Source organism: Gopherus flavomarginatus, chromosome 6 (assembly GCF_025201925.1).
Source record: "Gopherus flavomarginatus isolate rGopFla2 chromosome 6, rGopFla2.mat.asm, whole genome shotgun sequence".
Classification (NCBI taxonomy): domain Eukaryota; kingdom Metazoa; phylum Chordata; order Testudines; family Testudinidae; genus Gopherus; species Gopherus flavomarginatus.
Genome location: NC_066622.1, coordinates 78501557 through 78528532, shown reverse-complemented (window position 1 = coordinate 78528532; position 26976 = coordinate 78501557). Strand labels below are relative to the sequence as shown.

General features: G+C 41.1%; 2 protein-coding genes across 4 annotated transcripts in view; one reads left to right on the top strand and one right to left on the bottom strand.

Moving 5' to 3' along the window:
- Nucleotides 1–26976, top strand: part of POLR3A (RNA polymerase III subunit A) — a 1141582-nt gene that overhangs the window by 1056150 nt on the left and 58456 nt on the right. The gene's annotated exons all lie outside the window — the stretch shown is intronic.
- On the bottom strand, nucleotides 10757–21583 carry RPS24 (ribosomal protein S24). 3 transcript variants are annotated; one of them, XM_050960374.1, is made up of 6 exons: nucleotides 21495–21583; nucleotides 20562–20627; nucleotides 19692–19901; nucleotides 19012–19122; nucleotides 11863–11886; nucleotides 10757–10835 (listed from the first exon to the last, which is right to left on the bottom strand). In XM_050960374.1, the coding sequence occupies exons 1-5, from the start codon at nucleotides 21495–21497 to the stop codon at nucleotides 11884–11886; spliced, it is 393 nt and encodes a 130-aa protein (XP_050816331.1). In that variant the 5' UTR covers nucleotides 21498–21583; the 3' UTR covers nucleotides 10757–10835; nucleotides 11863–11883. The 3 variants fall into 3 exon arrangements, with proteins under 3 accessions (XP_050816331.1, XP_050816330.1, XP_050816332.1); XM_050960373.1 differs by lacking the exons at nucleotides 10757–10835; nucleotides 11863–11886 and adding an exon at nucleotides 17419–17439; XM_050960375.1 differs by lacking the exons at nucleotides 10757–10835; nucleotides 11863–11886 and adding an exon at nucleotides 17469–17486.

Here is a 26976-nt window from a genome sequence, read left to right as displayed (position 1 = left end):
TTTTTAAAATCTTATTTACTTTACATACAACAATAGTTTAGTTATATATTATAGACCTACAGAAAGAGACCTTCTAAAACGTTAAAATGTATTACCAGCATGCAAAACTTTAAATTGGAGTGAATAAATGAAGACTTGGCACACCACTGCTGAAAGGTTGCCGACCCCTGCTTAATCCAAGCCAATGGAATAATGCCATAATATGTGTGTTTGTGGCACTCCCTTTGACATTAATGGGAGTTAGACATAGAAACAAAACTAGCCTCCTGGGCACTAGTAGCTAGAAGTCATTGCCATCCAATGACTGCTTCGTGTCTCCATCTAGTTCCTAGTAGAAAAGCGTCCACATCACAAAGCCACCCTCACTCCTAGCAGTAATTGACACCGTGTTGGCAGTTTCAGCGGAGAGACAAAGGACTGAGAGCCTGAACTAACCTGCCAGGGTGGTCATTCAATATCAGAGCTAAGCCACGTTAGCTGATCAATTTGAGGAAGTTTCCTTACAGTTGTCCATTCTGTCTCAATTATGTGCATAAAAGGAGTAACTTTACACAAAGTAAAACTATTTCCCCACGCTTATTTCTCCGACCACTCCTCCACTCCCAGTTTCTTACATCTCCTTGTCAATTGCTGGAAATGGGCCATTTTCTTTACCACTACAAACAGTTCTTTTTCTCTCCAGCTGATAATAGCTCACCTTAACTGATCACTCTCCTAATAGTATGTATGGTAGCACACATTGTTTCATGTTCTCTGATTATATATATCTATCCTCCTACTGTATTTTCCACTGCATGCATCCAATGAAGTGGGCAGTAGCCCATGAAAGCTTATGCTCAAATAAATGTGTTAGTCTCTAACGTGCCACAAGTACTCCTGTTCTTTTTGTGGATACAGACTAACACAGCTGCTACTCTGAAACAGTAAAGTCAGCCATCCAGTGTGCAATACAGAGCTCCTATTCCACACAGAGGTAGCCTCTCTAGGTGTTGATGATGAAAAGGCTAATAATATACCTTTAAGAAATGAGAAGAGGAGCGAATGTACCACTGTAATGTATCCAAACCCCAGCTGTTGTAACAGCACAGTGAATGTTCCTGTTTCTTAAAGGGTGGCAAGCATGTCGAACCCTTCTCAGTCTTAATTACAAAACAAAACAAAACAAAACAAAACAGGATCCTCTTACTGTATATCTTTATTTATCCTCTCATCTGCTGTAGCATTTTAATATCCACATTTCAGTAGAAGACAGATGCCTAGTTTTTAACACTCTGTTGTAATGGCTTAATACTCTAGGAAAGATTGGGGGGGGGGCCACATGGAGAACAACTTTTGAGCAAATGGGCTTGAATATTCATTAAACAACATTTAAATTAAACACCAAACTCTAAAAGCAGCAACATATGGCCTGTTTTATTTTACATCAACTGAATGGGAGGTTGTGCCATTAGTTTCTGCAGACATAATGTTTGTTACAAATGAAGTATGTTTTCCTTTAGGGACTGCAACACCATTTCTGTATCAGTGCAGTGTGGTGAGCCCCCAAAGGGCTGGGTATATTTCACATGTGAAGTGCTCTTGACAACACTCTTCAAAATGTAAACAAAATTCCCATAAATCTTCAATGGGGAGGGGAGGCTGGGACAAATTAAACACTTTAATAAGGAACAAACAAGGAAGACAGTTCTCACTTTTCAGGGTTTTATTGTGGTTTATAGAATCTATTCACACTACTGTCCTCCCCGCCCATTCCTTTGTGATTAGACATTTTTGTATCACTAACTGTGTGTCATGTGGCTCTACAGTCCTCTGCTGGTTAAACAGCTGCCTTGCACCAGCTCTTGGAGAATCCATCTGGTTTCTTTTGAGCATCTTCCCCAAAAAGCGGGAAGGGAAGTGCTTGCTCTTGAAGTTGTCATAGATAGGAAATGGCTTTACAAGACATGTTCGCTGCTCAGCAAGCTCTGAGGAAAGTATTTTATAGTCCGCTGTGTTTCAGTTCCCAGGACAGCTGCTTAGGAGGTCAAACAAATAAGGAAAGAGGGTGCTGAGGTAGATCTCTCTGAGAGTTGAAAACCAGAAGGGGAAACCACAATAGCTGAGATTTTGGGCTAAGTTCTCTCTCTGCAATGCTCACCTAACTCTAAAGACAGCTAGCACTCCATATTAACTGAAGAAAAGACCTCGGAGAGACCGGGCTATGGGTTGATTAGGCAGGTACCTTCAGGACCATGCTCCTGTTGTTCCTATATACAAACACATGCCACTGAATTTACATTAGCAAACACATGATGTTTGTTTACATTTTTTTTAAGTTAAGAAACCCAGCAGTATTTATTCTGTATCTTTAATACAGAGAGAGAGTTAATGCGGAGTTGGTTAAAGGTAGCTGCCAGACACATGCTGTTTGTTTACTTTTTGTGTTTCTCTCAGGTTGAACAATGCATTTTACTAATCTGTTTCCCTTTAGTTTATAGTCCATGTATTTTCCGACTTCTCATGCACTAGTATGCTGCTTCAGTGGGTTGGGATACAAACACAAGAGAGGAATGATCAATGCCAGACGAGCTGCCTTTTTTAAAGAATTCATGTGAACATTTCCGTACACTTTCAGATTTTTGTAAAATCTGGCTTTTACAAAACACTGAATTGAGCCTAAATCAAACTAACCATCCTCTTTAGTATTTAGTTAGGGGGAAATGGCTTAAAACCTAATCAGCTCAAAAACAAAACAAAACACCAATGTAGTTTGAACTACTGAATCTGCCTGAGCCAATTTTTTTTCTTTGTTTGTTCGTTTTCTCTTATAATGACACTTTTCTACTCTTTAAAAATGCTTCTCTCTCCTCTTTTTGCTGCATGGAAAGATCTACACAAACTGCCAGGGAAACAATGAAACTGACAGAAAGTGCTGTCAAATTCACAAAATGAATACTTTTTTTTTTTTTTTTTTTTTTTACTTGTAACAAGATTAGATAAATTTTCAGTGTGATTTTTAAGTTGACTGTGTCCCTTTAAACTAGTCAGCAAATGTTAAAACAGGAAAGTGTCTGAACTAGTCTTTTACCTACCTACAGTCGGGACTGTTGTAGAAAAGGTACATCAACAACCAGGCAAGCAAAATGTTGACAGGAAATTATGTCAGGACAGTACAATTAGATCAGATCATGATGAAACAAAATGAAGCATGGTTCTTGGAACTTAGGTCAGTTTAAATTCTGGCCAGCCTCATTAGATAGCATTTTAACCTAACAAACAAGTATCATCTGCCCCCAGTCAAGGAATGGATTTGTACATTTTGCCTCAGATTATAAGAATATCTACAGTTGTTGAGAGAAGACACAGATGACAGAAATGTACTTCTGCCTAAGCTTGCTACTTGACCCCGTTTATGATTTCTATATGTATGAATAGCAATATCTGCAAAGGAGGACGGTTCTTTCTTATTATAGTACTTGTTGCCGATGGCCAACTCCTGGAAAAAATACAATTATCTCTAAGGCTCAGGATGCCTTTTAGCCACTTATGCAGCTGTTTCATTAGCCACAGCTCTTCTGGAGAGTGAAAGCTAAAATTAAAAGGGAACTTATTGAATTCCAAATGATGGTAAAATTCATAAGGGAATATGAATTTGAAGCTTTTTTTTTTTTAAAGACAACTTTGGAGTTCACACTATTGGGGCTCACCAAGTGTTACCAATGCAAAACTGTGCTCCTCAGCTAAGCCCTTAAAGCAAGCCCCAAAGCTTTAGTGTACCAGGATATGCCCTGTCGTAACATCAGTGTTGTCAAAGCCTATCTAAAACTGCCCACAGCCACAGCACCTAATTTGTCTTTTTAGTAAGGCAGAATTTCACACTATAGGTAAAATAATAATTGGGCTCACAGTGCAAAGTTCACATGTGAGACTGAATTTTTTGAAAATTTAGAGGGAAGATGGGCTGTCAACATCTGGAGTTCTTCCTCAATCAAAATATCTATCCTCAAGATGAGGCCATTAAGCTGTGACTTGGATCTGATCAAACACAAACTTCAGGGATGTTCAGATTTGGAGTTTTAGATCAGGCTAATCATCTCAAATATCAATCCTCCATCGACAGCCGCCCTTGTGTAAAGTTCTATATCCCACCCTTTTTCCTAGGAGCTGCTGTTTATATTAAGAAGAACGCTGTACGATACCCTATCAAGCCACTTAGAAGTCCCTGATTTCTTCTGCTCACTGTTTGCTCTGAAGTAGATTTGAGTGTGTCCTATGTATAATAGACTACAAATTAGAAATAGGATCTGTAACATCATTTTATCCCTCCCCTAACCGTACAGGATTGCTCCTCAAAGCCTATTTCCTGCTGTTCCTGGGTCTGAAACGATGGTGATGGGTTAATGAAGATCTCACCATTTAACCTAAGATGGGACTATTCACAAGCTGGTAGTTTAATTTAGAGGTGTCTGCCCCATAAATCTCTCACTGGTTTTAATTTGGCCTTCATGAAGATCATAAGAATGATACTCATGGTTGAAGATGGTCTATTAAGGAAACCCCCAATCTCGAAAAAAGTCTAAGTACATTTTATTGAAGCCAAGGCAAAAGACAGTCCAAAAGCAGGCAGCTATTGCTAAAACAGTGGCTTCTACAGAGGACAGGACACATTAAGATCAGCTAGACGACACAAAGGTGTCTTCAGAACACAGCAGGAATGGCATAAAGATTCCTCTCTTCACCCATGCCTTCTATATAATTGTTTTACCTCCCATAGGAAAGAGTTACCTTAGAGTATCATCACAGCATGAAGTGTGTGTGCGCATCTGTATTAAATTTTGAGTTATAGAACAGCAGCTACTCCTAGCTCAGATTGTATTGCAGGAAGGAAAAATGTTGCCAGAATAAAATCATATTTATATAAGGGGAGAACACTGCTTATTTTGGAATAATTTAGAAACAAAGTTTTCAAGTAACAAAATCAGTTGCCTGCCATATTCCACCATGAGTGGCAGAGAACATCCCCACAGACCACATATTTTCAGCTCAAAGAAGACCCCAAAGCATTGAAGATAAACTCAGGTAACTGTATGATATGTCATCAGTCTGATATGGTAAGTTCATTTCAAACTACCTGTACTTCAAAATGACCTGCTATATTCTCCCTAAAGGTGAGCCCACTGGAAATGCTTAGTGTCCCAACCCGCTGGATAATTTTCAAACCATTATAAACTAAACCGTTAGAAGGAAAAAATCTGTTTCCCCATTAATTCACTGGTCAGTTCATCCGTACAGTGACAGCTCAGAATATGTCGCAGTTGCAGATCACAGATACATACCACAAGATAGGCTGGAGGAATGGTGCTGGGCTATTGGTAGGGCCCTACCAAATTCACAGTTGTGAAAAATGCATCATGGATCATGAAATCTGGTCTTTTGTGTACTTTTATCCTATACTATACAGATTTAATGGGGAAGACGAGCATTTCTCAAACTGAGGGTCTAGACCCAAAAGGGGAATGTGGGGCTGGTTCACAGTATTGCCACCCTTACTTTTCCACTACCTTCAGAGCTGGGTGGTCAGAGAGTGGTAGCTGCTGGCTACAGGCCCAACTCTGAAGGGAGCAGCACAGAAATAAGGGTGGCAATACTACACCTCTCCCCCCCCCCTCCCCCCCGCCGGCAGCCTCCTTTCAGGTCAGGCCCCCCTACTGTGAAATTTCATATTTAAACATCTGAAATCATGAAATTGACCAAAATGACTGTGAATTTGGTAGGGCCCTAGCTATAGGTAGCCAAAGAAATGGCAATGTATATACACTGTTATATATACACACACCATGCCCTGCTTTGAAAAAAAAAAAAATCTCATAAAAATGATTGTGATGAGTTGGATCACAGAAACTCCCTTGGGAGCTACCAACTGATGTGCCAAGACTACTTCTATCCCTGTTTCCCCTGCCAGCTCAGGACTTCAGCACCCTGTCTTGCCGAGCCAGACACTCCTGTCTGTTCCAACAAAAACCCAGAGTCTGAATTACCTGCCCCAAAGCTGCAGGTTTACCTGAAAACAGCTCACAGAAGTGTGCTTGTCTTTAGCACTCAGATGCCCAACTCCCAAAGGGGTCTAAACCCAAATAAATCCGCTTTACCCCGTATAAAGCTTATGCAGGGTAACCTCAAATTGTTCGCCCTCTATAACACTGATAGGGAGAGATGCACAGTTGTTTGCTCCCCCAGGTATTAATACATACTCTGAGTTAATTAATAAGTAAAAAGTGATTTTATTAAATACAGAAAATAGGATTTAAGTGGTTCCAAGTAGTAACAGATAGAACAAAGTAAGTTAACAAGCAAAATAAAATGTGCACATCTATGTCTAATCAAACTGAATACAGATAAGATCCTCACCAGTTCCAGAATGCTCTCTTTTACAGGCTAATCTCCTTTTAGCCCGGATCCAGCAATCCCACACACCCCCTGTGGTTACTGTCCTTTGTTCCAGTTTCCTTTAAGTATCCTGGGGGGGGGGGGGAAGAGAAGAGGTTCCTTCTTTAGCCAGCTGAAGACAAAATGGATGAGTCTCTCACAGGTTTAAATAGACTCTCTTTTGTAGGTGGAGACCCCCTTCTTCGCTCCTATGCAAAGTCTCTCTTGTGGGTGGAGACCCCCTTCCTCACTCCTATGAAAAGTCCAGCTCCAAGATGGAGTTCTGGAATCACCTGGGCAAGTCACATGTCCATGCATGACTCAGTCTTTACAGGCAGAAGCCAATTTCCACATGGCATCTTGTATGTCTCCAGGAAGACTTATGTGGATTGGAGCCTTCCAAACTCTTTTGTCTGTTAAGTGCTTCTGGAATGAGCACTTAATTTGCACATTCCTTTCCTAAGAAGTGACCAAACGTTTTAACTAAGGCTACTTAGAAATAAAGCAATTATACAGCCAATGTTCATAACTTTGAACACACAAATGGTGCCTGCATACAACTAGGATGAACATAACCAGTAGATCAAAACCTTTACATAGATATGTTACATGGCATATGTAGCAAAACCCTATTCCAGTTATATCATACATACATTTATGAGTCTTCCCCATAAAGCCTTATCGGGTACACTGTCACAATGATTTGATAATCAATCCTGGGATTTTAAAAATATATATATTTTTTACCAAACTGCTTTCAGTGAGAAATGCCATCCTAATACTGAATTAAATCCTCCTGTGAACTACGGCTGTACCCCTTCTGCAACTTCTGTAAAAGTCACAGAATTTTTTGCCACAATTACAGCTACTCCACTGCAAAAGGGTTTTGTATTTGTTTTAATTTGTACAACCACCTTTACCAAAAAGCCTTTTTTTTTTTTTCTTACAGCTAAAGGAAGGAGACAAAGGAGGAGGAGTCAGAACAGGACAAGCAATATAGATTTACATCAGTGCTCTAGTGGTGCCTTCATAATATTTGAACTGCTTAGTACATTTTATTTTTTATATAGTTCTCTTGAAACAGTGTTAAGGTTGATTGCTGATTTATTACTCCTCATCCCCTACCACCACCTTCTCCTCTCCCACTTCGGTGAAGAGTTTGCCCTCTGCTGTTCAGCACGATATGGCTTCTTCTAGATTTTTGTTTTTACAGAAACCATTCAGGTATTTGTATTGCTTTGTTCACACTACCCTCTAGTGATGGTTCTAATATATTTGATAAGGCGGCTCTTCTTTGCGTCATAGTGCTAAACAAGATGCAAGGAGAGGCGGCTTAGGATGGGAGCCTCACAGCTTTTACAATACATAATTTAATTTCCAATCCAAGCTCAATTAAGTGAATAGGTGTAATTCCATGACTAGAACAAGCTTTAAATGAGGCTCCTTTATGTTTCCTTGCTCTTTTATAAGGAGGAAACATAGCCCCTTGTTATTTCATCTTACAAAATTCATTAGAGAGAGGAAAGGAATTAAATGTGTACGTAATAACCCATTCCCACAGCAAATCCCACACCTTTTATTACATGGAAGCTCCCATGTCCACACAAATCCATGTTTCCTTCACTGCTGCTCACAAAACCTTCCTTCTCCCTCATATCTTGATCATTCCTCTTTCCTTAAGAGGTCCCCCCACAGAAGTTTGCACAGGCTTGAGGTGGGGTATTCTTAATACTCACACAGGAGGTCTCCTGGGATGAGAAACTGCTCAACAGGTCAGATACATCCATCATTCAGTAGTTTGTTCTTAGACAAGTAGTGAAATAGAAAAAAAGGCATCTCAACTAATTAAAGGCAACACACATTACTTTCAATTATAGATTTTTTTCATATCTTAATGGCTTTATTCAATTTCTTATTAACAGCACATTAATATAAATGTGTGATATTATAAATGAGCCTAGAGCGAACACTTTAAAAAAATCTGCATCTGAGTGCACATTAAAATAAGGTGCCATTTTTACTTGGGCACTCATGGCTAGGCAGGTACACAGAAAAGGTGTTTTGTTTTGTTTTTTTAAAGTCCTCCCTACTTTTCACTCACCGTATCCTTATAGAACTAAACACTCTCTCATTGAATGCATGCTGCAGACTCTACTGCATCATTAGCATAGTTTAGTATCTGTTTCCCTGTTATATCGGTGTAGCCCTACTGGCAAGGGCTTTTTAACAAGTGTTAGCAAGGGCATAAAGGGAATACGATAATACAACTAAGGGGCATAGTTTACACTACAGAAGCATTACTATTTACTTCCAATGAGGCAGATAAGCAGGCCAGGTCCACAAAAGTGTTTAGGCCCCCCAACTACCCCTGAAATCCAGGGAAATTAAGAACTCAGATCAACGGAGAACCAGAGCCTAAAAATCTGACAAGGACCCTAACATGAATTAACAGAACTGGCAGTTCAAAAAACCCTTACCTGTGAACTGAGCACATTTGAGTGGACAGGAAACCACACAGTGCTACTTTTATGTATTAGGCAGTGTTTAGTTAAGACAGAAACCTTCAGAAATTAATAAAATACTAGGTTGCTGCCATCCTCTGGTCACCTAGCTAAGACTGTAGGTAGCAGACTGCAAGATTTTAACCCTGTACGGCCAGGGCCTTCATCTCCATTTGGACTGAGTACTGCACCCACTCAAATTAGGTCTGTAAAAGCCTATAGCTGAGTATCTTAACTCCTGCTGTGGGCAAGTGCTATTTCCAAATAGTTATTCCCTATTAACTTCATGCATGGAGAATGAGGGCCTTATTCCAGTGAAGAGCATCCATTCCTGACATTAATCTATAGTTATTCTAGAATGCAGGTAAAGGGGGAGTCAATCTCCCCACGGAAAGCCCCACCTTTAAACCAGCCAATTATCAGACATCTCCAAAATTTGAGATCAGCTGACAAATACATGAGATCACAGTGCTGTCTCTGACATTACCTAGAAAACACTTGGAAATGAATCTGGATGCAAACTTTAAAGGTATCTTAAATCACAGCACTCGAAACTGAGGGAGAGGAGCTCTATTTGCATTTATAGCTAAAATGCCCCAGTAGTCGATATCAGAGTAGCAGCCATGTTAGTCTGTATCCACAAAAAGAACAGGAGTACTTGTGGCACCTTAGAGAATAACAAAACGTATTTGAGCATAAGCTTTCGTGGGCTGCAGCTCACTTCATCAGATGCATGCAGTGGCAAATACAGCAGGAAGACAGGACAGACAGACAGACAGACACACACCAAGAAACAATGGCTGTTACCATACACTCACTCTCATTAGAGTGTGTATGGTAACACCTATTGTTTCATGTTCTCTCTGTGAGCGCGCACGTGTGTGTATATAAGTGTCTTCTCTGCAGCAACATGTTTGTTCCTGAGCTTTGTTTTGTGTTTCTTGGCATAGATACCCAAGTGCTGAATTTTCAAAGTCCATTATGTATTAAATATAGGAGCTATAGGATAAAGTAAAAGCTGGATCTGACTTGATTGATAGCCCACACTCACACACCTCTAGTCCACTTGACAGGGAAGTCTAAAAATATGGTTGAGTTTCTTTTATTGACTTCCATGGGGTCAAGAATAGGTCTTTACTTGTCTATATAGTGATTTATACATTTGTGCAAGTGTGTTAAACTCAGACCTGAGCATAAACAAAAAATACTTCAACACTATTAATGAAGTCCAGCAACTGGCTAATAGATTAATCTTGTTTGCAAAGTTCTAGCCCCGGAATTAAGTTTTACTACTTATCACCACTTGAAAATATAGCTTGGAAAGTTTCACAACTTTCCAAAGTCCAACTTTCAAGCAATTGAAGTATAAGACCACTTCACTAAGCATGTTGGTTTAGTTCAGGGGTTCTCAAACAGGAGGTCATTAAGTTATTATGCCAGAGGCGGCGGGGGAGGGGGGGGAGAAGAGAGAAGAGAAGCTGTCAGCTTCCACCTCAAACCCCACTTTGCATCCAGCATTATTAATAGTGTTAAATATATAAAAAATGCTTTTAATTTATATGAGGGGAAGGGGTCACTCACATAGCAAGCCTCTGAGTAAGGGGTCACCAGTACAAAAGTTTGAGAACCCCATGTCTAGTTCCTACTGTTTATAAATCAACTCAAGATATTTGAACATGACTGTCTTCAAGTAAAAATATTGAGATGCTGAAATAATGCTCATACCAAAAAGTGTAAACAATGCACCAGATCTGAATAATCCTGTGTCTTTCAAATTCAGTTTATAAAATCTTTACTGTGCATTTAAAACTGTTAAAAAAAAAAACAAACAAACCACGAACAAAGAGCAGTCCAGTTTGTATAGTTTATTTGACAAGCTTCTGATAGATCACCATCTTCTCTGGTTACCTTTGCAGGATAACTCAGTCTCTGTAAAAGGAGGATAGAAAAAAGTGAGCCTTGTAATACTGTCTTTGCAATGGAATGTAGTCGACTTTTTTTACATTGCCACTTTCCTAAAGGCCCTTATCGTGCTATTAGTCCTGTGCAGAAAGGCCACTGCAAGATCAGAGCTTCAGACGCTCGATTCTTTAAAAATGCAATGAACAATTATTAAACCATAAGATAGCTGGCTGACAAAACAGTTGCTCCTTATGTAAGAAGATCAGAATATTGAAGCAGTATAAAGACCAAGGATAGCAGATATCTTGTTTTAGTTAAATTCTGCTTTGTTTGTTTTAATACATACTGCTCAGGCTGCTTTTTAAAAGTTGCCACAGTAGCTATAGCGGAGGGTTTGTTTTGCACCAGCTACCACAACAAAGCAAAGCCATTTAAGCAGCCTTGGTAGTGAAATGAGAACAAAAACAGCAGGATTTAAAGTATGTTTGATAGCCTTTTAGTTCAAGTCTCATCAGTCCACTTGAGAGACTTCTTGCTGGTATTAAGATAACATCTATCATAACTTCTATGATTATAAAGTTGTCAATTTCTATCAGTGAAACAAACATACTGCTTTAAGCAGTACTAAAAATACTCAGCATCATCCCATTATATTAGTTATTCATTAAATTTAAAGGACAATTTGAGAAGTCATCACAATTTTTCTATTATGAGAGATAAATGCTGAAAATGTAGATTTACTTTACTCTAAACATTAGAGTCCACTTTGTTTACTGTAAGTTACATGATTTCCTTGTGTAGTTTGGGTCTTCCACACAACGGTGGTGTGGGTGAGGCCACGGGGAACATACCCACAAAAACTAGCAGTCGATACCGTATGCAAAAAGAGAGGAGCGTTACCTTAAAATTCAAAAAACTTAAAACTTCCTTGTGCTAACTTTGAACATAAGGCCACAGCAGGATAAAATGTTGAAGTCATTTGATTAAGATGAATTCTTAAGAGAGAAACCCAATCACCAGCATAGCAGAATGTCAAACATTTAAGAAGTTATACCTGTTATTTCCATTTGCCAGCTCACTGAAACAACAACAAGAAAACAAAAAGTCAGTAAATACTTAAACACCAAACAAATTTCACAGTCATTATTACAGTCATGTTACTCTAGAAAATCCAACTTGTTTATGCGAGTGTGTCCTAAAAGAGTGCTAATGGCACTGTTGGGTTTCATTCTTATTTTCAGTAGCTTTCCTAAAAAGTTCACCCAGTTCGTAAAATATTAGAGCCGGGGGGGGGGGGGGGGGGAGCAAGAGGGCCTTGCTTTAACTAGCAACATTGTAGGCTCCACTGTGGCCCGGAAAAAGTCAAGTGTGTTCTGACGCACACATGCCGGCACCTTCAAGACATTCTGCAAATGGGAACGAGGCAAATCAATGCACGAAAACATAAGAATTCAACTCTCTTCCACTGCCCTATAGCTAACCAAAGCCAAACTTGTCAAACATACAACCAGCTATAACTTTGAAAAACAAACAATTGAAGGGGAAGGGAGGTGATTACGGTGTCTGTTTTTACATGCTTTATTTCTTGAGTGCATTTGCACTTAAAAGCAAATGTCAGGGCCTACAAACCTGCTTGGATTATACATAGCAGAATAAGATTACAGCAGGCTTAAACCCATGATCCTGCAAGCCCTCCATATGCAGAGCTACTGCCGTCTACTAGAGTACCACATATAAAGAACTTACAAGACTTGTGTATTGCCACAGCCCAAATTACGTTTAACATTTATTTGTATTCCAACAGCAAACAATATGCTAGGTGCTGTCCATACATAAAAGCAGCGTCTATCATGGACAGCTAACAATAAGAATACAAGTAACATAGAAAGAAAAGGTGGAGGGCGTAGGAAAAGGGTAAATCATAAGAAAGACTTTAAAAAGTGTTATAGAAGGAATGGAGCTTGAAGGGTTTCACAGAAGCATAGTGGCTGCAAAAGACTGGGACAATTTCTTGGAGGAGGAAAAGAGTCACAGCTGAATGCCAACTGCTTAAAAATAGTCAAAGATTTGATGAGGCAGGTTGATACGGCTTCTCATAAGAGTCTTCTGCTCTTTATTAGTTACAAACATCAGGGGATCAATTTTCACAATTATACAACTGAGTATTGCCACACAGATGGCTAGTTAGGCCATTCATATGCTTGAGTGTGAGTGCTAATTTACATATGTTATGAAAAACAAGCTAATATCTTTAAACATAATGAAAGCTGTCAATGTAAAAAAGCACTCAACTCAGATACAAGAAGAGTTCCTAATACAGCTTTACTATAAGGGTACCTTTGTGGCACCCAGAGATGGGGTAGATTTGTGTGCCATAAGGAGCAGTAAAAATAGTCATGTGACAATGCAAGGAAAGGCACGTTGCTATTCAGATTTGAGATGTTCAGAGGTTGTGGTGTGTGAAACTGTCAAGCAACGAAAAGTCAGGAGTTAAATGATCACAAAAAGAAAGCAGGCTATGTAGTCAGTTACTTAGCTTTCTGCCTTAGTCATGTAGAAGAAAGAGTAAGCACTTATATCAGCAAAAAACTCTTTTCACACCCCTGAGCCATTAAATTTTACCAGCAGAACTGCTGGTGTGCATAGCGCTATGTTGACAGGAGACTCTCTCCCACCAACGTAGCTACTGCCACTTGCTGAGCTGGTTTTAGTACATCAATTGTAGAGCTCTTTCCCATTGGTTTAACATGGCTACAAGAGCGATCCTACAGTAGCACAGCTGTATTGGTGCAGCTGTACAAGATTACAGCAGTAAATCTAGACATGGCCTAAAAGACTTCAAGTAAGATGGGTCATTTGTAGTCACAGCCTTCCCCTAACTCCAGCCATCAGGGGCCATCCACCATATAGACGCACCAGAGCCAACAGGATAAGCTATAAGTTTACAACAATGGATGCAACTTTACCCCTTGAAAATGGAATAAACTCCATATGTGCAAATAGCAGTTTTTCCCCGATCACCAGAGTCTGAAATTTAGACAATTTCCCAGCATAAACAAGGCCTTACAATGGATGTATAATAGTACACCCCAAAAAGAGAACACACATATCCCAATTCAAACAACCAAAAGTGAGAGAAAGTGGTGTGGTATGAACTCCATGTTCACAACAGGAAGGGCAAATGAAAGCAATTCAATGTGTATATGATTTACATTTTCAGATATACTTAGCATACATTTCAGACATGAATCTTCAAAATGGAAATGTTAAGTATATACTAAGCCAAAAACTGATTTAGCAACAACCGTATTTCCATGCAAGTTAAGACTATTACAAGTGACTAGACTTACTCAGAAACAGAGTTTCCTTTAGTTACCAATGCACCTATAATGATTCATGTTTCAATTACAGTGACTACTCTGCTCTGCTTTTTGTTCCCCCTAAGAGCTCTGCAGCCAAATGAAGATGTGGACATCTACTTCTACTCTACCCTAATGCTCCATTTTTTTTTGTTATTCCTCCATCCATAAACCTCCCCAAAATAAGTTATATAGAAATATCACTAACTTCAGTTTTTCTAGTTCATTTAAAAGATTGTTAAGTCTATTTAAACTAGGTAACCATTAAGTAACATAGTATACCTAAACCATCCTTTAATTGATACATAGTTACATTATTTGGAGCAGCGTGTACACATAACCTACCACCATGGGGCCTTGATCATGGTCTCTAGAGACACTAGCATAGTAATAAATATTGGCCATGTGTTCTATAAATTAGAAGAATAATCCATGTGCACTAGGCTGTTAAATTAGTCAGATCTAGATCCTTTAAGTCAGGTGTGCCTAGGGTAACGAGATCACCCAGGTCAAATATCGGGACACGGGTGGGCACAGGAGAAAAAAATGGCGGCAAAGCAAAAAAGAGTCCCCCACCCTCGATTCCTCCTCCCTCCACTAGCACTGGAGGGAGGCCCGGGAGACTCAGGGGAGCGCGGGGCCAGGGTGAATGTGAGTCCAGCCTGGCCCCGAGCAGGCAGGACTCAGGCGCAGCACCTGGAGGGAGAGTAGGGGGCGGTCTGCGAGGCCAGGCGGCGGCTGTTCTCCCCACTTGGGCAGTGGGACTCAGGAGCAGCCGCTGCTGCAGCTCCCACTGCCGCAGGGGGAGGAAGTGGCCGCTGGCCAAGCTCGGCTGCTGCGGCTCTGGCGCCCACGAACACCCCCAAGCCTGGGCCTGCTGCAGGGACCCAGTGCGCACGCTGCGCCCAGCCCCTGGCCAGTCGCGTCTGGGCTGGCTGCCCAGCTGGTGCAATCCCGCGGACGGCCCTGGAGCGGGGGCAGCAGGCCCCAGCCCCTCCAACCCGCTCAGGTCCCGCAAGGGAACGAATGGGGCTGGGCTGCCAATGCCTCCACTGCGGGATTGCACCAGCTGGGCAGCCAGCCCAGACGCAACTGGCCAGGGACTGGGTGCAGCGTGCGCTGCTGGGTCCCTGCAGCAGGCCTGGGCTCGGGCGGTTCATGTCTGGACGCCAGAGTCGCAGCCACCAAGCGCCACGTGCTTGGCCACTTCCTCCCCCTGTGACAGCGGGAGCTGCAGCAGCGGCTGCTCCCGAGTCCTGCTGCCCAAGTGGGGAGAACAGCTGCCGCCTGGTACCGCGCCCGAGTCCTGCCTGCTTGGGGTCAGGCCGGACTCTCACTCACCCAGGCCCCACGCTCCCCTGCGTCTCCTGAGCATGGCGTGCTTGGCAAGAGGCGGAGATTTGGGGAGGGAGCCAATGGGGCAGTGAAGGGGCAGGGATTTGGGGAGGGATGCAATGGGGGAAGGAGGGGACAGAGTCAGGGAGGGCGCAAGCCCTTCGAGGCCCCAGAGCCTTTGCTTGTTTGTCCCACGTCCCAACCTAACACTGGTCGGGACGAACAAGCAAATATTGGGACAGTCCCGATAAAATCGGGATGTCTGGTCACCCTAGGTGTGCCCAACCTACAGCACACTAGAGCATGTCATAAGGCCCAGGGCCTGCTTCAACACAATATACTAAAGGCAGATTTATTAGTGTTTTGTCATCATGTTTACATATTCTTAAATTGTGATTTTTTTTTTTTTTACACTTCCCCCCCATTTTCTATCATTCTGATATACATTTTATGTACTGATTTCTTGGTTTTTAACTAAAACTACTATACATAAACCTATCCATCTGTTTGGCCCTCACAAGGTGGTGCTTAGGTTTACGTGGCCCTCCTGTATAATGAAGATGATCACCACTGCTGTTAAGTGATGCCCCCAAGCCAGTTTTTAAACTCTGGTCAACCTCAAAATGAGAATAAAATCAGTCAAGAGAACAATTACTTCATTTCAAGGATTATGCACACATCACGGAACTATTCAAACAGGAAGCACATCAGTCAAAAGAGTAGCATTAAATTTTATTGTCTACTTCTCCTACCTAGACTGAGATGCATTACAGGTAGGGCCCTGTGTAAATCATGAGGTTTGGGGGTTTTTAGGGAACTCATGAGTGTAAATGGTGAAATACAGAATTTCACAGAGTTTGCAGGGAATGAATTTAGCCAGCAAATTTAAACCATAAGCATTCAACAAATACACTGATTAAACTTGCAGATTAAATTCATTCCGTCTTTGAAATTGACTAAGTTTGAACACAAGAGAGGTAATCTCTTATTGGGCCAACTTCTGTTGGTGAAAGAGACAAGCTTTCAAACTACAAACCACTAAGAGCTCTTATTAAAGTGACTTCATCTTTACTATTATGCAGTTAATATTAGCAGGGCTTCATCTTTATTAACCAGCATATTACAGTGTTTAAACAAAGAAAAAAAAAGGATCCAAATGAAGCCTCAGTTTTAAATGCAAGATTCGAGCACTTGGATTCCGTAAACTAAAATTGACACAAATATTATATTATATATCTGAATGACACACACACATTCACTCTATATGTAGTAAGCATGTCTTTCATAAAATGGATTATAATGAGGACATAACCTAACTGTCTAACAAAGACTTTGAGCTACACAACTATTCACACCTTCAAAAGTTTAGGAATCCAGAAGCCAAAAATTAAGTATTCTATACACACAGTAGTTGCCTGGGTATATGGTTACAGCAGGTTCACACTGCCTTATGGTACTATGGCTTAAATCCAGAAGCATGGTGCATTTGTGGTAAACACAAAAGTTACACATGCAGCTGTATTTTTTTTTTTTTTAAAATATGCTGTTAAAAAATGAGCCAATATTTTTCACTTCATGCTCAATGCATACTGTTTAGGCATCATCCTTCACTCCATTCCTTGGTATTTCATAACAAATTATGATATGCACAAGTACTTTTAGAGAGCTTGTCAAGATCCAGTGTATTTGGATGAGCAGTGACAGAAAACCAGATTTCACTTCTGCACCAATTTTAAGTTAGCCACCCTCTGTTTCTGTAGCAGTGTTTGCACAGTAGCAGAATACTGTATACTGAAGGGCAGAAATGAACTCAGGTTCAAAGTGAGAGCACAGGCATGCAAAGCAATACACAAGCACATCAAGCATTTAAGTGACGCATAATTCACACAGCCACCACCACATCCATTCTCACTCAGTACCTGGTAGTCACTTCACTTCTGATGAATTCCAAGAAAGTAAGAAGAGTTAAAGTAAAGAAATTTTACTAAGATTCAAGAAAGGACATTTGGTTATTTATGGCATTTTAGCAACAACAACTATTTACTAGAAAGATCAGCTTTTTCTATTACTCACCACCTTCACTCTACCTCCAAAGCAGTGCTAAAAAACACTAAAATCTGATTTTAAGTATGCTTAGTATATCCTTTGAGTAATGCTGTTCTGTCTTTAAACTTTCATTTCTACACTGCACCTCAGTTTTTTTATTCTGCTTGAGAAAATCCCAAGACCCCCTCCAACCTTCATGTCAGGCTGGCTTGCCATCCCTCTGCGGGACTGACACAGCTCCCACCAGAGGCTGAGCACCAGTGACTGACCAGGCAGAAGAGAACACCTGTGTCAGAGAGACATTCTACCTCCTCACAGCCTGCACAGGTGGAGGGCACTGCCTCAAAACACATGGCTCCTAACTCTAAGGGCTTGGCTACACTTGCAGCACAATAAAGGAGCCCCAAGCACCCCCTCAAAACCCCACTCTCTCTCCCCACATACATATAACACACTCCCTGTCACACTACACCCCCCCATTTGAAAAGCACATTGCAGTCACTTGCATGCTGGGATAGCTGCCCATAATGCACTGCTCCCAGTACAGCTGCAAGTGCCACAAATGTGGCCACATCAGTGTGCAAGCAGCTGTCAGTGTAAGACAGACTGCAGCGTTTTCCTTCCTACACTCTCTGAAGGCTGGTTTAAAATCTCAGCGGTCTACATCTGCAAGTGTAGCCATGCCCTCTGTTCCTTTGTGGGAGGGAGCATAGTACATTACCAGCAGCCCACCAGGCTGGCTGGAATTCTCGCACATGGTGGGGTTGGAAATGTAAAAAACAAATTTCAAGTCCGGGAGAACTTAAATTTTATTGTTCATCATCAGAGTTATCTAGTAATTAAAGTGAGGTGTCTATTACTTTGACTGCAACAAAGTAATGTTTCACAAGATTTAAAAAAGAAAGAAAATATTAAATATGCTACCACTTAAATCTTCATATTAAGTTAGCTACTGAGCTGTAACCAGGTGAGCAAAACTATATTAGAAACTCAGAGTTACACACACCTCAGGAATCGAGGCTGTTCATTACTCTGAAATGTTCCTAACTCTAAACAAAAAACATTAGGGCTATTCTTTCAAAAGTTTATAACCAAACATTGATTTAATACAGCTTTGAAATTTTACTATGCAGAAGAAAAAAAGTTGCTTTCCTTTTTCTTTTCATATGTACTTCATGTTTAACAGTATTTGGTGCGAGTTTCTTGGTCTCTGCTGCTGCCTAATAGCATACTTCTAGCTCCAAATAATGTGTGTGGTTGACTGGTCAGTTTGTAACATTGAGATTCTACTGTAAACTACTGAGTCAGAACTACAGAGGATCTCATAAGTTACCTTCTGTTATCCAGTAGGAAAGGTAAAAAAAATTAAAGAAAGAAAATTATTATTTTGTTGAGGAAGAAACCTGTCTACAAAAGAAACTAAAATCCAGTATCTATGCTGTAGTCTGCAGGTTTCATCATACCTTCTTGCCAGCGCCAACATTTGCCTTGGCTGTGCCCCTGACTTTCTTCATTCTGTTCTTCCGCTCCTTTCGCTGTTTTCTTGAAGTCTTCTTCTTTTCATACAAGCCATGCTAGTAGTAAGAGAATTATGCCCACAATTACTGAAGTGAACTCAATAGTAACTATGTTTCTATATTAAATATTTACATATTTCAAAAAGCTTTAATAATTCAAAGTATACTTATTAATGTAAGCCCTAAAAATGTATTTAAAAGTTCTGTAGACTACTGCTAATACTGCACCCAATACAAAGCGAGGCAACTTTATGTGCTGAAAATGTAGAAATGCAGTTGAGTATATTTTTAAGAACATATATACTAAGCATGCTAATCCCATGATCTTGTGCCCTTTCCATTAACCATTAGGTTATACTGCTAAAATCCACAGCTGATCATAAATCATTTCATTCCCCTTCATCTGCATTACAACAAAAAGCTTGTTTCTACTCTGGAAATTCATGAATAGAGAGAAGGGATTTTTATTTATAGATCTCAGTTTTGTACCTGAATAAAAAAACCTAAGTTAATAGTTTAACTTTGCTGCAATGTTTCAGGTATTGGACCCTAACTATATGCAAGACGCCCTTTAGAACAAACAACAAGCTTCTTGGCACCATAAAAATTGCAGGTAAGAAACTCACCCTGGCCAGTCTGTGCTTTGGTTCATTCTTCTTTGCATAGTCGAGGGAATCATAAATCATGCCAAAGCCTGTTGTCTTGCCACCACCAAAATGGGTTCTGAAGCCAAAGACGAAAATAACATCTGGTGTTGTTTTGTACATTTTTGCTAGCTTTTCCCTGATTTCAGTTTTGGGAACTGTGGCCTTTCCAGGATGAAGAACATCAATCACCTACAGAGGCAAGTTTTTCCAGTTAGAAATATCCATACTTTATAATAGTATAAAGATATTCCATACATAATGATAATATTTAAACAGCGTTAAAATAGCTAATAAGGAAAATATCACTACCCACAGTTGCCATCTAACTTCACACACCACAGCAACAATGGAAGCCAGCAGTTCCCATTTGGTGTACATCTCACTATACAGAGACTCAAGCAAAAACTCAAGGGTCAAAAATCAAGTTAAAAACTACCATCATTGCAGAGTTCTCATGAGCTCCGCTTCCATATTATTCTTCATATCACTCACAGTAGCTTTGGCTACATCTTCAGAATAAAGTACAGCAAAACAATTAGTGGGCAGTTTAGCATTTTCAAGCTTTAACAATGATCATAGGGAATACTTAGGTCCTATTCTCCAGTTAGGATCTTCGTATACAACTAATGGTCTAGCAAGACATTACAACAAATTCATTTAAACGGCAACTACAGACAGCCTACCCGCTAGGTAGGTACAGCTTGAAAAAAAGTCTACCCAATATAGAAGTTTTTCCCTAGAGTCATTCTAAAGAGTACAAGCTTTAAGAATGAAAAGTAGAGGAGCATAAAACAAATAGTTCAGCATAAACAAATAAGCAAAACTAAGGTAGTACCCAATATTTCTTACCATCTGCTTACGCTGAAGCAGTCTATTAGTCATGAACTTCCTGGTTCTGATGGTCACAGTGTCATTCTACAAGATAGTTCAAAAAACCAATTAATATGCATTTGAGTTCTTCCATGATCTTTCTCACCAAGATGGCGCATCAACACAGTACTTCAAATAACTCATTAGCTGGTTTGCAAAAACTGATGAAAAACCTGGTCTGAAACTCATAGCAAGATGCTACTGCAATACAACCTCCACCTGTGCTAGGAGAGCTATTGCAAGGAGGCAGAAAGAAAAGATGTCATGGTAATATTTAACGGAACTCATGCAGTTTGCAGCCAAAGAACAACATCCACAACCTGGCTGACACTGAGCACCCACCAGTATGCAATATTATTTATTGTAAAAAGGAAACAGGACCTGGGTTATGGGGCACTAACAGGGATACAAGTCATGTTTCTTACATGAACAGTTCAGGTTTGATCCACCTGTAGACCAAAAATTTTTTATACAAAAGTGTAGTTTAAACCTCACGTGTAAGGTGAATACAACCCCTAAATATGAAAAGAAAGTGACCGTTTGCTATGGTGCAAAGAGAAACCAGCACTTGCCTGAGCACACCCGGCCGCTGCAGCTGTGCCTAGGTCCAGCTCCCGGGAAGCGCTGGGTTGGGGGCAGAGACGCAGCGGGAGGCGACGCAGGACTGAATGCACGTGTCACATTCCCTCACCCCCCAATCCCCCGCGCCGCGCTGCCCAGGGAGCCCCGGCCCCAGGGGCGGGGAAGTGAAGCGGCCCGCCGCTACCCTGACTCCCGCCCGGGCTCCCCAATGCCCGCGCAGCCGCCCCCAGCCAATGGGCCCCGAGAGGCCGCGGGGTCCCACGAGCCCCGCGGCGGCAGGATGGCGGCGGTACAAGGCGGATAAAAACGGGTCGCGCCGCGGACACTCACCATCTTGGCGGTTAGCTCTCGCCGAAGGAACGAGGAAAGGAAGAAGGACCCCGCCGCAGCCAATCATATCCCGGTGCACGGGGTCTTAGTGAGGGGGCAGAGCCGAACGCGAGGGCGCCTCATCAGAGCCTGAGTAAAAGTGCATGAGAGAGGCGACCAGCCCAGCGCCTGACTGAAAATACAGGGTTGAGGCATCCTGCTTGGCCGAACTTTGCCAACCTGTGGGCTGGAGGGGAAGAAATCATTTCTTCATTTTTGTTTGTTTGCAGTAGTGATTATAAACAGGAAATTGTGGGAGTTTCCACGCCTCCCTCCAAAAAAAATTATGTTACACATTTCCCATTAAAATATTAGTTATTTCTTATTTAATTGTATTATGGTAGCACCAACAAGCCCAGTTATGGACTGGGACCCCATTAGGCAGGGCACTGTACAAACACACACCAAAAAGATAGTCAAGTACACAGATGTAGGTGATGGAACCTTGCAGTATTGTCTTTTCTCTGAAGGACATGTGATAATACAATCTGAGTTTACACACAACCTGAATACCTTTACACAGTTTAATAATAATAATTGTAGAAAAAAATTACTTCATTAAATAAGAGTTAGGCAATGTCTAAACAAGGGTATTGATTTTGTTTCAGACATCCTTGCTTGTTCCACCATCCAGGCTGATGGTGCTGCCCAAGGTTTTTCAGTTCGGCTTCCACATTAGTAAAGCCAGGAACACCTTCAGGAGCTTAAATACAGTCTGGAAAGCATCAAAATACACACGAAAACCAAACTCAAGATTTATCAGAGCTGCGTATTTTTAACACTACTTTACAGTGCAGAATGCTGGAGAATGAGAAAGTATGACATGTCCAAACTGTCTTCATTCCATACAACCTGCTTCAGAAAAATCCTCTGTATCTTTTGGCTCAGAACAATCTCAAACCAAGATCTATTGACACAGTGCAGAAAAGGGAATATGAGCACCATCATTGCCAGGAGGTGTTGGAGATGGATCTGTCATGTGCTTTGGATGGAAACTGATTCCATCATCAGAGTAGCAATAAGATAGACACCTGAAGGCAAGTGAAAATGAGGCTGCCCGAAAACAACATGTTGAAGAGTTGTGGAAGCCAAGCTGAACACCATGGGGCACAGCTGGGGAACCCTGAAAAGACTTGTCAGAAACAGACAGGAGTGGAAGAGCTTCATCACTGCTCTAAACACCAGAGGTGTAATAAGAACATGATGATGAAACGAGGGTAAGCTTTTTAAAATATCCCATCATTACTAAGGTTATGATTTTGTCACAGATCACGGAAGTCACAGAATCCATGACTTCCAGAGACCTCTGTGACTTCAGCCCAAAATGGCTGTGAGCTGCAGAGTTCTCCTGCTACCGGTAGCAGCCAGGAGCTACAGGATACCCCCACAACCAGAGGCAGTGGGGCCCCTGAGCGCAGAGCTGCCACAGGGAGAGGGGTTTTCCCGCAGTTCCCTCTTTTGTCACGCATATTTTAGTAAAAGTCATGGACAGGTCACAGGCTTCTGTGAGTTATTCTTTATTGCCCATGATTGGTCTGTAACTTTTACTAAAAACATGCGTGACAAAATCTTAGCCTTAACCATTACATATAAATTATGTAGGTGTACCATTGGATGCTAGTGGCATTTTAAACACTATTGATTAGACCTTTTCAGAGCAACTAAGAAGTATGTGAGTTGTGGGGGAGAGAGGAATTTTGAGAGACTGTACAAAGTAGATATGGTAAAGAAGTTATTTGGACAGAGTGCACTGGAGGTGGGTGATGAAGGTTATTCTGGGGAGCTTCACTAGAGTGACAATGTTGTGGATCATTCTGCGGGCTGTACTAGCAGGACATACAGGGGCTATCGGGGAAGCACTGGGGGTGTTGGAGATTATCCTGGGGAATGCAGTAGGGGGCCATTGGGGATTATTCTGGGGCATGCACTGGGGGAGTGCTGTAGGCTTTCCTATGGCTGCACTAGGGATTGAGGTGAGGTGAAGGGATTGTTTCGGGGCAGTGGTTTCCCCAAGAATTTAAACTGGGGAGGGATGGGTGTTCGAATTTATGGGGGGGAAGGTGTCAGGGCCGATAAGGGATGAGACTGTGAGGGTGAAGGCTGGCTGTATGACACCATAGTAAAAACTGAAAACTGTATCATGACCATTTTATTAGATTTAACTCATGTTTTTAAATCATCACACAAATTAAAGTTGGCTACTCAAGCCTTCTATGCCGCAGTACGTCTAATCCTTCTTGGTTTCATGTTAGAGTTGTTTATTAACAGAGTTGTGCACTGCTTGAATGCAATGCGTTCATCTTTGGTGGCTTCTCCTGTGTCCGGTACTTCCATTCCTTCAATTGATCTGCTCATTAGCATGACCAGGCAGAAGGCGACTTCTTTCAGAACACAAAATTCTATTCAATGATGAAAAAGAACACTCAGCTGTAGCTATTGTGACTGGGAGTAGCAAGAGATAATTCCTACTTCTTTCATCCCAGGAAACCAAACACAAAGATTGGGTCGAGCCATTAGTGATGATAAAGAAGTTGAAGTAAAATCTTCATTCATCGTATGATATTCCACTCTGTGTTCAAATTCTCTATTCTGTCCTGATCACATGGAGCCTCATTGCTGGTAGTGCCTCATTCCACTCAACTGTTAGTGTTTTAAAGGACAGGCATCTGTAAAAGCTATGTAGAGGTTGAGTAGAATCTAGAATTCGCTGTTGTAGATTTAAGTCTATGTACTTTTTCAGTTGTCTTAAACACTTCTTTTCTTCTTCACTTAAGGATTCAATATAAATGCCTCGTGTTAGGATACAGATATTCAGGCCTGTCTGCAAAGGCCTATACTTGAGGTATATTTAGGTGTATTCTTTTAGGTGTATTTTTATCACTTAGCTAGTTATGGAAGTATAAAAGAAAGGATAAAAGATCACTGTCTGTGTAATGGCCTTCTCTTACTGTGACAGGCTAAGGCAGGGGTCGGCAACCTTTCAGAAGCGGTGTGCCGAGTCTTCATTTCTTCACTCTAATTTAAGGTTTCGCGTGCCAATAATACATTTTAATCTTTTTAGAAGGTCTTTTTCTATAAGTCTATGCTATATAACGAAAATATTGTTGTATGTAGAGTAAATAAGGTTTCAGAATGTTTAAGAAGCTTAATTTAAAATTAAATTAAAATGCAGAGCCCCCTGGCCTCGTGGCCAGGACCCAGGCAGTGTGAGTGCCACTGAAAATCAGCTTGCGTGCCACATTCGGTACCCATGCCATAGGTTGCCCCCCGGGCTAAGGCCTTCAGCTAAGATGTAGTTAGGCAGCCATAAGCTGGGAAGTGTATGGTCACATCCTCACATTCCAAACTAGTCACATTGAAATAAGGTGCTAGTGGGCTATTAGAAATACAATCCTGTCCTGATATTCCTGTCACCTCCAGAGAAAGAGAAGAGCCTAGAAGATGTAAAAGAAAACTAAGTTTAATAGCATCCTGTCTGGCAAGAACTCACTTATCAATAGACACAGCTGGAAAACCCTTGTCTGTATAGATGTAGTTGTGAAATCCTCACTTCTGTATTGTTTTGTATGTTTATTTGTATGGTCTCTGTCTGGTTCTGTAATTGTTTCTGTCTGCTGTATAATTAATTTTGTTGGGTGTAAACCAATTAAGATGGGGGGTATAATTGGTTAAATAACCATGTTACAATATGTTAGGATTGGTTAGTTAAATTTCAGTAAAATGATTGGTTAAAGAATAGCTAAGCAAAACTCAGGTTTTACTATACAGTCTGCAATCAATCAGGAAGGGGTGGGGGGAAATAGGAACAGCAACTGGGAATGAGGGAATTGGAATCATGTTTTGCTAAAGGGGGAAATGGGAAAAGAAACAGGGACACAGGCAAGGCTCTGTGGTGTCAGAGCTGGGAAGGGGAACACTGAGGAAGGAAACTGGAATCATGCTTGCTGGAAGTTCACCCCAATAACCATCGAATTGTTTGTGCCTTTGGACTTCAGGTATTGTTGCTCTCTGTTCATGTGAGAAGGACCAGGGAAGTAGGAGGGTGAAGGAATAAGCCCCCTAACACCTCCATTAGTCAACTTCTGGATTGAAGTCTCTACTTCTTCCAGTACTTTTTTCAATGGATAGTTCTCTGATCCAAATGTAACTTCTATTGCTGGACCAAGATCTACTACTGTTGTAGCAGATGCCTGGATGGTATTATTTAATGACCCAAGTGGTTTCAACAGTAGCCTTACAAGAGAGAGAATGGCAATAGTCTTCTCTGAATGTAGTAGCAAAAGTAATTCACCAGCCTCACTACTTGGATCTGTCCCATCTTGGTAGATACTTTTCAAAGTCAGTAATAAAAGGCTGGAGTAATTAAGACAACAGCCAAGGATCACTCCTGAGAAAGCCAGAGGATTTTCCCAGGTTGGAAAAATTTAAACTTCAGTCCCAGTGTATCTTCTATATTTTCCAAGATATTCAGTCTTTTTGGACTCTTGCTGAAAAAAGAATATGAAGAAGACATTAAATTTATAGCTTTTTAAATGTCTTTTGAAGAGTCTGCAGCTTGTACTAGCGCTAGTTGGAGTATATGGCCTCTGCAGTGTGTATAGGAGAGATTAGGGTTACACTTTTCTCTGAGCAAATTTGTACTCCACCTTATCTTCCAGAGAAGTTTGCACCTCCATCAAATGCACAAGCAGCCATCTGTTTGGGGTCCAATTGACAAGCATTTAACTCTAAGATGTGGGTTGTCACAGATGCAGCCGATGTGTCTTCTATAACTCGAACATCTAGAAATGCATCTACTGGCCTACTCCTGACTTCAGGATAATGTACACAATGACTTAATACTTGATGCCCATTTGCATCGGTGCATTCATCAGCCATGTATGCAAATTTTTTGAACGTGGTGCGAGTTCTTCACTTTTTCAACTGTTGAGTCTTTCACTGTTGCACGGCATGCTTCTAGCCAGTCACTTGAGTTTCTTGCAGAAACATAGCGAGCATTTGCTGGTCTTGTTCAGAACCAGTGTTCAACTTTAGGATGAACAAGTGACAATGCACTTATCATTGGTCTCCAGTTTGTAGTGTGTGATATCTCTTGCTTAAATAGAAAGTAGGATGCCACAGCCATCTTTGTTCGCATGAACTGTGTTGTGTCTCCAGCATTCTTAACAGCCTCATTAAGCACTTCTGCAATTGGCTTTGAAAGTGGGTTTATAAGGCTTTCTGCATGTTGATGCACTCCAGAGGCCTGGTGTTTTGCAGCCTTTTCAGGTAGTTTGTCAGCATTGGCTTTGCTGATCGGTTTCACAAACCAAACTCCTCCACTTTTACAAATTATAGCATTGGGAAGTGTTCCTTTTCTTAAGCTTTTTTGCAAGAGGTGCATTAGTAGCCATCTTTTGTAACTTCAATAAATGGGAACATTTTGACCCACAGACATAGGGAA